This window comes from Leucopleurus acutus (genome assembly GCF_964270905.1).
Source record: "Leucopleurus acutus genome assembly, chromosome: 4".
NCBI classification, from domain to species: Eukaryota; Metazoa; Chordata; class Mammalia; order Artiodactyla; family Delphinidae; genus Leucopleurus; species Leucopleurus acutus.
Window position 1 is genome coordinate 64,286,738 of NC_139146.1, and position 14,166 is coordinate 64,300,903.

General features: G+C 35.4%; 1 protein-coding gene across 3 annotated transcripts in view; it reads right to left on the minus strand.

The window, feature by feature from the left end:
- The window catches only part of PDS5A (PDS5 cohesin associated factor A), a 136,112-nt gene that overhangs the window by 35,886 nt on the left and 86,060 nt on the right, over positions 1 to 14,166 (minus strand). For all 3 annotated transcript variants that reach the window (XM_082838825.1, XM_082838826.1, XM_082838827.1), the window contains exons 17-21: positions 14,012 to 14,127; positions 7,819 to 7,924; positions 4,857 to 5,017; positions 1,405 to 1,528; positions 434 to 592 (exon numbers count right to left, since the gene is read on the minus strand). In XM_082838825.1, the coding sequence (XP_082694951.1) occupies positions 434 to 592; positions 1,405 to 1,528; positions 4,857 to 5,017; positions 7,819 to 7,924; positions 14,012 to 14,127 (666 nt within the window). The remainder of the gene's footprint in view (positions 1 to 433; positions 593 to 1,404; positions 1,529 to 4,856; positions 5,018 to 7,818; positions 7,925 to 14,011; positions 14,128 to 14,166) is intronic.

The window sequence follows — 14,166 nt, forward strand, 5'->3', positions numbered from 1 at the left end:
ACACACACACACTTCAATAACTAAAATAGAATACATAATCTAGTGCCAAAAGTGCAATGTAATTTATATTTCAAAAAGCTAGTCAAATACAATTCCACTTATACTTTAAACAATATTTGATAAAACAAAATTCTAGTACTCTAGTTAATTGTCCTTCATAGTGTTTGACTTATATTTTTTACTTCATGATTCATCTATCTCATGTTCTCATTTTTTTCTTTCTTAAAGAACAGTTAAGTTCTAGTAATAACAGCTACACAGCAGGATGTCATTTGGAAATTTAAGTAAGTAAATAAGGAGGTAAAATATATAATAATTTTAAAGTAAAAGAGAATCATACATAGAGAGAAGCAGAAGTGTTGTTTCTGTGACAAATAAAGATGTAAACAGTCTTAATCTTATGATTCTAAATTTAATTAAATGAGAAACTTACCCTGTCATTCATTAGCAGATCTTTCACAATAAAATTTGCTACTACAGATTTCATTGGGGAAGCAAATTGATCTGGTGCTAACATAGATATGTGGCCCAATGAAACTAATGGAGTTATAAGTTGTTCTGGTACATCAGCATTGAGACTCCTACTGAGTGGCTATAAAAATAAAACAGTCAAAATTACTAGTTTGTTTTATAAATATCTAGACATTGTACAGAAACAGTAAATGTTCCTGAATTTATCATGCCCCAAAAAATCTGTTCTAATGAGATGATCAAAAGTAGCTTCAATCATATTAGACACTTGATTCTTATTTCACCTACCGAAATTTAATAAGATTCAAAGGTAAACAAAGATAAAAGAAAAAAGTAAATCCCACATATAAGGTAGAAGTAAAAGCAAGAAAATTCCTGCATGGTCAAATCAGCATTATTTTCAAGTCATGTACAATAGTTTTGTTATGTTGTTGAATTTCTTAACCTGTGGGAACATTTTAAATGACCATGGATCATAAAAAATAAGAGTTCATGGGTTCTGTTCATATTGTATCCAATTTATAATAGGAATACTTTTCCAGTAGTGGAATCAGGCAAAGGATCATACATCAGGAAAGGCAAACAGAACGAATTTTCAAGTAGGATTGTCCAGAATTTTAAACTGGGTGGTTCAAATTCATCTACTGATAGTTTCTTAAACTAAATGGACCACTGAGACAATGAAGCTAAAATTAAGTAAAATGTTGTAACACAAAACACACCAAACATCTTTCAATATGTAGTATTTGGTTATATAGTCTGATCTAAAGGCTGGGAATATCTAAAGTGCTTAATAAAACAAAGAGTCCCTGCTCCCATGGAATTTATATTCTAGAGTGGGACTAAATAGCTAAAAAACCAACTTTCTATCTTCATCAAACCACAGAGCATGAAAATAAAAATCAACAACACATCCTATGTAATTATATATACCTCAAAAATCTGTGCAAGCTGTACTTCTTTATTTGTGAATATGGCATGTATACAGTGAACGGCCTGTTTTGCTTGGTGGGGAGTACCTCTCTTTGCTTTCTGATGTAAGATGGGAATTAAGGTCCTGCAAAAAATAATAATCAGTTAAAAAAAAAAAAAGCCCATAAACCACAAGTAGTTCTTCTGGTTGTCTCCTACTTCATCTGCAGTAACTATCTGGATGTATGCTGGTAGAAAGCCTCTCTTCTAAATTACCTGATCTATAAAAAGATCTAAAACTCCTTCCCTGTCCCCAAGTATAATCCCAGAAATACAATGCCTCAAAAAAAAAGGGCTACTACAGAAGACAATTTTCATTTTAAAGCCACCTCATGAATATGGAGAAATAAACAAGCCACCCTTAATTTATAATCTAAAATTGCTCCATGCTATATTTTTACATTTATCTTCTGAGAAAATATTCCTAAATTTTCCACTTCCCTTTCACAATTCCCTTCAGTTATATTTTTTTAAGAATCAAGTGTTTTTCTGTTTTTGTTTTTTTAAATATTTATTTATTTATGGCTGTGTTGGGTCTTAGTTGCAGCATGCAGGATCTTTTGTTGTGGCTTCTCTCTAGTTGTGGCACATGGGCTCCAGAGTGCATGGGCGCAGTTGCAGTGCGAGCACTCTCTAGTTGTGGTGCATGGGCTCCAGAGTGTGTGGGCTCTCTAGTTGTGGTGCAGGGGCTCAGCAGTTGCGGCTCATGGGCTTAGTTGCCCTAGGGCACGTGGGATCTTAGTTCCCTGACCAGGGATCAAACCCGTGTCCCCTGCATTGGAAGGCAGATTCTTAACCACTGGACCACCAGGGAAGTCCCCTGTTCAGTTATTTTTAAAGCAACCATGGGGGGAAATAAAGTAGCAAAAGGCCAAGTTACATTAAAAAACAGAAATGAACATACCAGTGAAAGAGAGTATGCAAGGATATAGACAATACATAGGTAGAAAAGTAACAAAAACTTCTAACAATTATTGAGTACTTGCGCTAAGCACCCTTCTAAGTGGTGTTTTTAAAACAAAACAAAACAAACATGGATTAATTAAATCAATCCTCACAATCACCCAAAGACTATTATTATGATCATTAAACAAATGAGAAAACTAAAGCACAAACATATTATTTATGTAAGCTTCTTAAGGTGACAGAGATAGGAAATGGTGGAATTGAGATTTAAAGATAAACATTTCTGGTCAGGGAACTAAGATCCCACGTGCAGCGGTCCAACTACGGAGCCTGTGCGCTGCCAACTACAGAGCCCATGCGCTCTGGAGCCCGCGTGCCACAACTAGAGCGAAGCTCATGTGCCACAACAAAGAACCCACGTGCCACAACTAAGACCCGACGCAGCCAAAATTTAAAAAATAAAATAAATGATTGTGACCGCCTGGAGGGGTGGGATAGGGAGGGTGGGAGGGAGGGAGACGCAAGAGGGAAGACATATGGGAACATATGTATATATATAACTGATTCATTTTGTTGTGAAGCTGAAACTAACATACCATTGTAAAGCAATTATACTCCAATAAAGATGTTAAAATGAAAAAAAATAAATGAAATAAAGTAAAATGGAAATTGTTTTTTAAAAAAGATAAACATTTCTGTTCCAAATCCATGCACTTAACCACCACACTGACACTGAAGATTTACAACAATCTTTCTATAGAATATGGAAATACATATTACAGTCAATGCATTAAAATTGGCATACACATCAAATAGATAAGATTCATAAAAAATATATCAAAATGTTAACACTGACTCTTTCTTTTCCTTTGTATTTTCTAAAGTTTCACCTTTTTACAATGATCTTATAAGTAGTTTTTTAAATCAGAAGAAAATCTGTAAAGCAAAACAAATATTTAAGGAAAGATACTTGTCATATATTTAATGCAATAAGACTACTTCATAAAGGTCAATGATATCAAATGCAATGGTGACAAAGGTCCTCTTATAATAATGGGAGGCTAGACATTAAGAGCAATGCACCTCAAAGAAAAAACGGGAACATATGCTGGTCAGTCTAAGTCGAATTTGATATTTATGAATATGACACATTTCTCTCGCTGCAATTTAGAATAATGAGAAGGATTTTCATGCCAAAATAGCTTCCTTGACTAGCACTGTTTAAGTCTTTCTTTGAAATTCATTTATCAGGGGAACAGTTCTTGTAAACAACACCAGTTAGTAACAAAAGAAGATACAGTGTTGATCAAATTGTTGTTAAATATATTATTAATTCTTCTTAGCCTAATGAATGGATGATACATAGGTCAAGTTTAACCTTTCTCCTTGTTTTTCTAGTGTGCTACAATCCAGTGATGCCACCAGTGCTGTTACTGAGGTCCGCAGTGCTGTGCTTCTCTGCTTTTTCAGTGATTCTCTCCTTCCTTCCCCATTAGTCTTAAGAACAAGAGGTTTTAGTCCTTGTGTCCAAAGTTAACTCTTCCACTGCTTCCTCTGGGATAGAACTCCTTTAAGAATAAATCCTTTACCTTAAAAAAGTATAGGTTTTCCCACCTTGAAAAACTCACAAATTAACTTTATCCTGTGTCAATGATCTTTTTCTATAATGTACGAAGATAAAATTATCATTTCTAGACTATAAACTCCTTAAGAGCAGGGACTGACAGTGGTAATCTTTTATATTAGCCAGTACAGTGCCGACAATGAAGAGAATGTACAATAAATGTTGAGTTATTTCTCAAATTAAACTATTAGCTTACAAATTCAATAAAAACTTTTAGGAGTCATGAGTCCTCTTGTCCTATTATTACCTCGTAAGGAAAAACGGGTTTCATTTGGATTTACCCCAGTCTATTTACATATATATAATAACATCCGATTATAACAGCTATCAGCAATGTGTTCTTTCTCCAAAAGACATCAGCACAATTTTGATCCTAACGCAAGCTCTTTAAGATGCCAAAGTAAAAATACCAAAACATACTTCATTCTTATAAGGAGAGGGGAGGTAGTCTAGAAGAAGAGACAAAAGCACCATGGCCAACAACTAAGCAACTAATAAACATTTTATTAAGCACACTACTTGATTATCCAATTCTTGGGTGGGATATGAAGGTAGTAGCTATTGAATTTGGAGTTGGAGAGAAAAAGATAAATTAGGAAGATATATTAATCCTAAATTCTATACTAACTTTTGATTGTTAATATTAATATTTTGAAATCATGTTGTTTAAACAAAGTTTCAGGTTGTTCCTCTGCCCATATTCTAATGGTAGAGGAGGTGTGTGAGGCCGAGAAAAGATGAAAACAAAGGATACAGTAAAGTAGCTTCTAAATAAAAGTTGTCTTTCCTCTCTCCTATCTTCCTAAGGAAAAGGGAAACAATGATCCTATGACTCCCAAACTTGGAAAACTTTTGTGTTTACCATGAGAAGAAACATACTCACGATCGTATCTGGGGTAGGTCTGTTTCTATTTTGTGGCCTGTATTTCTAAAAATTTGTATAGCAGCTTCTGCTACCTTGTCATCTTCCATTCTGAGGCACTGTAACAGGGACTCATATGTCTCTGCAGAGTGGAACGAGGTAGGATGTGTGAAAGACAGAACCTAGAGGAATAGATATAACTTTATAAGTACAGACAATGGTTTTAATCCATTAAAAGAAGAGAACTATTTTCTACTACAAATAAAATTTTAAATTATGGGCTGCATATGCTAGCAATACAACTAAGATTATATCTTGCAGTCTCCCTTGAAGTTGAGTTGTGGCTAATGATTCCTGATATACAGCCCTTGCTATATTTTCTTCTTCACCTCTTAGTCTATTCTGATACTGGGAATGTGGAAAATGTGGCTCCTTTTCGTGGAGTGATACTGTGATGTGAACAAAATGCTAACACTGAGCTTTATTTCACTGGCAAAAAGATACTCTATAAGGAAATATTTTAAATGAAATCCATCACAAAAAGTTCACTCATCATAACTAAAAACAAAGAAGCCATTATTGGGAACTCAATCACGATTACAAACATATAAATAATTATTCCCTTTATTGAGACGTAAGTTCCAGGCTATCCTTAAGGAATTTACAGCAAGTTAGATACGTATTTACAAAGTTTACCTTCCACGAAGTAGAAACAATTTAGTTAGCATAATATAGGCAGTAAGGGCTAAAAGTAGAAAAATAAAGGAGGTGGGGGGAATGGAGTATGTAAACCCTCATTAACTTATTAAATAAGCATTTTTTTTTCTTTTTTTGGCTGCATTGGGTCCTCATTGCCATATGCGGGCTTTCCCCAGCTGCAGCGAGCGGGGGGCACTCTTCACTGCGGTGCACGGACTTCTCACTGAGGTGCACGGACTTCTCACTGCGGTGGCCTCTCTTGCTGCAGAGCACAGGCTCCAGGCGCACAGGCTTCAGCAGTTGTGGCTCCCGGGCTCTAGAGCGCAGGCCCAGCAGTTGTGGCGCATGGGCTCAGCCACTCCGCAGCATGTGGGATCTTCCTGGACCAGGGCTCGAACCCGTGTCCCCTGCATTGGCAGGCGGACTCCCAACCACTGCACCACCAGGGAAGCCCAGCATTTTTTTAATGTGTTATAAAGTGGAGAAAGTGTCTCATTTGGTAGGGTTTACGGTGATAATATTTAGTTATAAGGTTTTAATTATTCATAGAAAAATGGAGATTTAAATTTGAAAATTTGAATCAAACAACCTATTAAAAACATTTGCCTTAAAGATGACTTTACTCTTAAAAGTATTTAAACAGGGCTTCCCTGGTGGTGCGGTGGCTGAGGGTCCACCTGCGGATGCAGGGGACACGGGTTCGTGCCCCAGTCCGGGAAGATCCCACATGCCGCGGAGCGGCTGGGCCCGTGAGCCATGGCCGCTGAGCCTGCGCGTCTGGAGCCTGTGCTCCGCAACGGGAGAGGCCACAACAGTGAGAGGCCCGCGTACCGCAAAAAAAACCCCAAACAAACAAAAAAATTAAAAAAAAAAGTATTTAAACATATTACTCCATTACTAAAAATATAAAGTCCTTCTCATGAAGAATCACATCAGTTCTTTCCATGAAACGATATTTAAGGGAATTCCCTGGTGGTCCAGTGGTTAGGACTCCATGCTCTCACTGCTGAGGGCCCAAGTTCAATCCCTGGTCGGGGAACTAAATCTCACAAGCTGCTCAGCACAGCCAAAAAGAAAAAGAAAAAAAGATATTTAAGACCACTGCAATACAAACCCATCACTCTCTTTTCTGTCTAATGTCCATTGCACTGGTTTGTTTCTTCTCCTTTAGTTCATATGTTGTAATGATATAAATGTCTCTTAGCCTTTATTTATTTTATTATTATTTTTAATAAATTTATTTATTTATTTATTTTTGGCTGCATTGGGTCTTTGTTGCTGCACATGGGCTTTCTCTAGTTGTGGCGAGTGGGGGCTATTCTTCGTTGCGGTGCACAGGCTTCTCACTGCAGTGGCTTCTCTTGTTGCGGAGCCCGGGCTCTAGGCGCGCAGGCTTCAGTAGTTGTGGCTCTTGGGCTCTAGACCTCAGGCTCAGTAGTTGTGGAGCACAGGCTCAATAGTTGTGGCTCGCGGGCTCTAGAGTGCAGGCTCAGTAGTTATGGCACATGGGCTTAGTTGCTCCACGGCATGTGGTATCTTCCCGGACCAGGGCTCAAACCCATGTCCTCTGCATTGGCAAGTGTGTTCTTAACCATTGTGCCACCAGGGAAGCCCATGTCTCTTAGCCTTTAATTTCTTCTCTTTACTCCATCTAACGAAAGCTCTATCAAGTGCTGTATCATTTTAAAAGGGAGTGTTAAATGCCCTTGATGGTACCTTTCTGCCCTAATGGCACTCCACAATCTAGAACCAACCTTGTCTTCCATTACTCCCCAAAGCAATACTTTTATCTAGTCAGACTACACTCACAACAATCCCTAAAACATGCCAAGAATTATTCTCTTTGATGATGCTGTGTTCCCCCTAGATTAAATCATGTCTCTTACTAATTGTTCAATTCTCTTAATTCTTTGGCATCTATTATGTTTACCAATTGTTTAAAAAAATCCCAATCAGATAGATGATGTCTTACAGTAATTTCCTGTGAACAGTCCAGATGCAGGTTATTTGAAAGATAAGACTAGATTATTTAGCACATACTGTTACAAGCATAGCAGGCACGCAAATGATGTACGGAACAGCAAAACCCATAAAACTATTATTTTATAATGTAAAATAATTATATTATTATAATGTAGAAAACGTGTTATTTTTATAAAATATGATTTCTATTACAAATTTTAATCTTTTGAATAGTTTCCAATGAAATAAAGCCTGACTCCTGCATATCCTTAAGGGGATTCAAATTATGACTGCAGAAAAAGACAAACTGTTTCAAAAATACCTTAAGAAGTTCAAGTCCTGAACGAATAGCTGTATCTGGACTTACACCCTCCTCTTCATCATCTGCTGTCCCCTCTATTGATTTATTCATTAGTTTTACCAGTGCACTATTAAAGTAAGAAAATCTAAATTAGTAACACTACTATATTAGTAACTATATCCTAATTACATTGTAGCAGACATACACAGAATCTAAACAACAACTTCAAATATCTTCTGGAAGAAAAAGTTATTTTGTGACTTTAAATTTTGCTCTCTACATAACAACAGAGCTTATTTTTAGTTTATCTGCCCCACCCATGTATAATAAGAGTAATTCTACTGAAAAACAACAAAACTAAAATTAAACGACACATGTACTGGAAATATATTTTTATAAGTATAAGCAATGTAATATTCATACCCATATATAGAGATCATTTGCAATTTTAAGAAAAACAGTAAAGATGGCAGTTGCTAAATGGACAAATGACAATGCACTCAAAGCAAAAAAACATAGCAAACACTCACATGGACAAAGGCATTAATCACTTATAATTAACACTGAATCGGTAATTCCATTCCTAGAGATTTATAACAAAGAAATTTATAACAATTCATGAGAAGCATCGTGCTAAATATATCCATAAACATTGATCAATTAAAAACTATTTAATTGTCCAACATTATTGAATTAGTTTTCAAATATACCTAACCACCACAAAATGGAATATTGCCTGGTCAACATGATACTATTTTAAGTAAAAACAAAACATGACCTTTGTTTTTGAAACTTCAATTCTTCATCAGTAAACTGAAGAAGGATATTAAACTTTGAGGATATTAAATTATTACAGCAAATGGCCTAGTACAGGCAAATATTCAACAAATTTAGCTTTCACCCTACCCCAACACAAACCTCTTCCCCATTAGGAGTCACTCCTTATTCACCTCCACCTCCTTCAGCCCCAGGCATCTACTAATCTACTTTCTGTTGCTATACACATTTGCCTATTCTAAATATTTCACATAAATGGACCCATGTAATATATGGTCTCTGTGAGTGACTCCTTTCATTTAGCATACTGCTCTTCAGGTTCATCCTTGTTGTAGTATGTATCAGTACTTCACTCATTTTAATTCTGGATAATGTTCCAATGTCTGCACATAAGACACTTTATTTATCCATTCATCAGTTGATGGTCCATTTGGGACATTCTATTTTTTGGCTATTATGAATAACATTGCTATAAACATTTATATACAGATTTTGTATGGGCATATATTTAGGAGTGGAATTGCAAGGTCATATGGTAACTCTATGCTTAAGTATTGGAGGAACTGTCAAACTGTTTTCACAAGCAGCTCCACCACTTTACATTCCCACTAGCAATACATGAGGGTTCCAATTTTTCTATATCCTCACCAACTCATCTTTTTGATCACAGCCATCTAGTGGGTATAAAGTGGTGAATCATTGTGGAGATACATACATAAAACATTGCCATCTCCACAAAAACCTGCCTTATGCCTCTTCTGTGGTCAATTCCCTTTTCCTACCCTGGCAATAACTGATCTGCTTTCTGTCAATATAATTTTACCTTTTCTAAAGTTTTACATATTTTGTGTCTGAAAACTTTTATGTGACATAATACTTTTGAGACTCCTCCATGTTGTTGCATAGAAATCAGTGGTTCGTTCCTCTTTGTTGCTGAGAAGTATTTCGTTGTATGTATATTCCACAGTTATGTTTATCCAATTACCAACTGATGGACTTCTGGGTATTTCTATTAAAGACATAAGTAAAGCTGCTAAAAGCAGTTAAGTATAGGTCTTTATGGGAAGTATGTTTTCTTTTTTTTTTTTTATGATGTTTTCTTTTCTTATAGGCAAATGTCTGCCCCATTGGGATTCCTGAGTCGTAAGGTAATGGTATGTACATTTAATGTACAACAAACTACTTTAAATATCACCAACACATGGTTAGGTAAGTCTACATACTCACCAATACTTTGTATAGACAGTATCTTTAATTTTAGCCATTCTAGTGGGTGTGTAGTGGTACTTCTCACTCTAATTTGAATTTGCATTTCCCCAATGAGTAATAATGTTGATTGTCTTTTCTTGTGCTTATTTACTATTTGTGTGTTTTATTTGATAAAGTATCTGTTCAATTTTTTGGGCCATTTTAAAATTGGTTTGTTTGTCTTATCTCCCCGTCTGTGGCTTGACTTTTCTTTTTCTTAATGATGCCTTGCAGAGAGGAAAAAAATAATTAACTTTTCTCTCATTGTTTGTACTCTTTATGTCCCATCTAAAATCTTGCTCACCCTGTTATTTTGTTTTAGAATGGTTACCTCTGACATTATACATTTAAAAAAAATTATTTCCAATTTGAGAAAAATATTCTGAATTAAGCTTTCTATTAGAAGGAAATCCCATAAAACGCATGAATTTATTAACATGATTACAAATGTGTTTGATAAAATTTACAAATGTATCTGACTACTCATAATAGAGTCCGTGCATGCATTTATTTAATAAGTATTTATTGACTACCTACTGTGTGTGAAGTCTTAGGGTCTATCCTGGAAATACAGTGCAAAACAAGACAGGCATAATCTCTGTTTTCATTACAATGTGGGTGGGATCACCCTTATGAGTCAAAAAGCTATTTGGGTGAGAAAGACCCAAATCTTGAAGCCAGAACTATAGTCCTTCCTCTTGTGAAAGTATTCTTCCTCATTTCTAAATTAGATAAATAATATACACTCCATATACTTCACAGAGTATGATGAAGCAAAAGATCATCACCAATCCAAATGCATGTTCAAAACTGCTTGGGAAATTATCCATGTGTCCGTTTCTCTCCTATCCTATATAACAACTGTTAAAAATCTTTACCATTCTAACTCAGGTCTAATTTTTAAATCCTTCCACTGAGCAGACTACCTCACTGTTGACATAAAGGAGAACAATGGAGGCTTTGAGTGAAAACTGTAATTTTCCATATCCTATTTTCTAACCTCCTTTAATGCCATAGGGGAAGATTTTCTTCTTCCTGTTCCATTTCTTTAGGGATGGTGCTCTATCCTAGTTCTATTCCCCTTACCCCATCTTCAACCTCTCTTCTTTCCTTTTAGCACCTTTTAAAGGTATTCAAATATTCAAAATCCCTTCATTAAAAACAAGAAAAGACCCTTCTTCAACCTTACTCTCTTTCCATCAACTCATTTTTCTCCTTTACTTTTTATAGCTAAACCGTCTATACTAGCTGTCCCCAAATCCCAATTTATCTCCTATAGCAGTTTAGAAGGGTGATATGGTATATATCCCTTTGATTTTCTCAGACCTCAAGATGGCCAAGTGGTATCTAGTGGGCTCCTACTCAGCTAGGCCAGTCACCTCTAGACTTGAGCAGTTTTCTCTGCTCAAATACTGTAGTTTTCTTTGTGTACCATGATGTGGTGTGGAAGGACTATCCTATGCCCTTCTCAATCCATAGTAATCTGGATTTGTCCTTGCTAACCCAAAGAAACTATTCCGGGCATTGTAGTGGTTTTCTATTTTCTAAATTCAGTGGATATTTGAATTTACTATTTTACTCTGGGCAGTATCTGACCCCTGATCTCTTTTGACCATGCCTTCTTAAAAAACATCTTTTAATTTAATAAATTCCTTTTCTTCTGCCAGCCTTTTAATTGTTAATATTCCTCAGGATTCAGTCCTCAACCTTTCTCTTTCTAAATTTTACCCTCCCCCCAGGTTTCAATCATTATTACAATCACTACTTCATTTTCAACCACTATCTACAGACCAATAACTATCTGTAGCATGCATATGTGTATTTGTATGTACATAAGTCTGGGGGAAATACACTAAAATAAATAAATATATTTTAAAAAGTTATACTTAGAATGATTTTCTACTATTCTCAATGCTTCCTTCCCAAATCCTTCATTATGGCTGAAGTATATGCAATTTTCTAAATAATTCTTGATTCCTTTTGCCTTTGTTTTTTTGTGTCTGCTATTTTTCTTCCTAGAATAGCTATTAACATTCATTTAGCACTTAACTATGTGTGAGGCATTATGCTAAGTGTTCTACATACGTATATGTTATTTAAGCCTCTCAAAAACTTCACTTAGTAATTATTATTGTTCTTATCTTAAAGATGAGTAATTTAAATAACCTGCTCAATGACACAGGGCTAGTGGCCTGGTCTGCTCTTCTCCTGCAATTTTCACCTGGCTGATCTCTATAATTCCTACTGATCATTCACTACCCATATTATGTGCCATCTATTTCAGGAGCCTTTTCTAATAACAAATACATTTCACACAATTCAGGTTAGGTAACTCTCCTTCCCCAATTGCCCGATGTACTTTAAAAATCACTCCTCTAAAGGTATGTTTAATGAATAAATAAACCCTTTGTTTGCAATTTATATTCCATGAAAATTTGGTTACATGGAAGGAATCTTATATGACATATATTTCTCAGTAAAATTAATAAATTGGAATTTTGCATAAAATTAGTCTCTTAGACATCCTAACCATAAGTTAGTTGGTTTTTCTGAGCCCAAATAATCATGACACTACTGAAAAAACTGAGTTTTTGGTCTTTTAAGACTGGAGATCAAACACTAGCTTATTATAATTTAGTAAAGTAATGAAACTCTGTGAGGCCTCATGGAGACAAATACCAAAGGCTTCCTGATGCCAATTATATGTCTCTTTCAAAATCAATATGCAAAGGAAAGAGTGCCTACCATTTCCTTGATTTACCCCATTAAAACTAAACGGTATAGAGCAAAGGACACTGACACTGAAAATAATAAATCTCAGTTTAAGTTATGGTTTTTGCTATTACCCAGCTGTAAAAAAACCACCTGGTCTCTCTCAGAACCTTAGCTTTCTTACTTGCAAATAAGGAAATTAAAAGATAAGGAGATCTTAGCTTAAAAAAACAAGAAAACTCCACAAAAAAACCCCTACAAACATCACCATTACGAGCTTAATTGTGTACCCCCAAATTCATTGTGTTTAAGTCCTAACCTCCAGTACACCTCAGGATGTGACTGTACTTGGAAATAGAGCCTTTAAAGAGATAATTAAGGTAAACTGAGGTCAAATGGGTGGGGCATAATCCCAAATGATTGGTGTCCTTATGTGAAGAGGAGGTTAGGAGACAGACATGTGAGGAAAGCAGAGTTATCTCTGCATCCCATGGAGTGAGGCTTCAGAAGAAATCAAACTCGCTGATACCTTGACTCTTGGACTGCTAGCCTCCAGAATATAAGAAAATAAATTTCTGTTGTTTAAGTCACACAGTCTGTGGTCTTTTGTTATGGCAGCCCTAGCAAACTAATACAATTGGAATTTCAATACAACCAAAGCAGTGATTCACATAAGATAAAATAACTAACAGCTAGAACCAGGTCTCCTAATCCAAAGAAAAGAGAATCAATAAATACTATTTATTTACCCAACATAAAAAGATATGTAGATAATCTACTGGAAAAATGGTTAGTGCAAGGGAAAAGCATTCTCAGAAGTTTACAACAGAAAATCATTAGAAGCAAGTGAAATGCATGAAATTATGGGAACAGTTAATTAAAAACAATAGCTGTCAATGTCTATTATGCTAGTCTGCTTACTTTTTGCATATTATCACTAATTTTCACATTCATATAACAAGATGTTATATTAAAGTTAAAAATAAATTAAAAACTCAGATAAAGTAGGGCCAAAAAACTGGTAAGTAATACATGTGTTTAGAAAGCAGATTAGTCCAGTGGCAATCTTGTGCTACCTTCAAACTATTATTCTGTTTTTCACATATCTCAAGTGAACAGCAATATAATACACACTAAAGAACACTATGTGGCCATGAAAACTGTTAAGAAAACTCAAAGGCTGATGATAGCCTATAGATTTAAAATTTTCTTCCTTCTCATGTTCTAGGTTTTCTTTAATGAGCACATACAAGCTAAAAATAAACACAAGAACTCTTAAAAAAATCAACAGTGAAGCAAACCAAAGATCAAAAAATGAACTTTGGTCCTTCTTTCAACTTCAATGATATATGCTTCTGCCTTTAAAAAGGTGTACAGGAAACCTTTTCAGGTCTCCTTGGGGACCCAGAATTTAAACTTACAATACTGTAGTTTCAGATTATATTCTATTTATGAGTGAATATATTTCCTAGCTTACCTGATGGCTTCTGAATCAATGTGCACAGGTGCAATTCTTTCCAACAGAAATTTGACCATTTCTAGAAAAGGATTTGTTGGCTGCTTAGGATTTGCAAGTTTCCGGGCTATTTCTCTCTATAAAAAGGAAAAGAGTTTTTACGGTAAGTATCATCC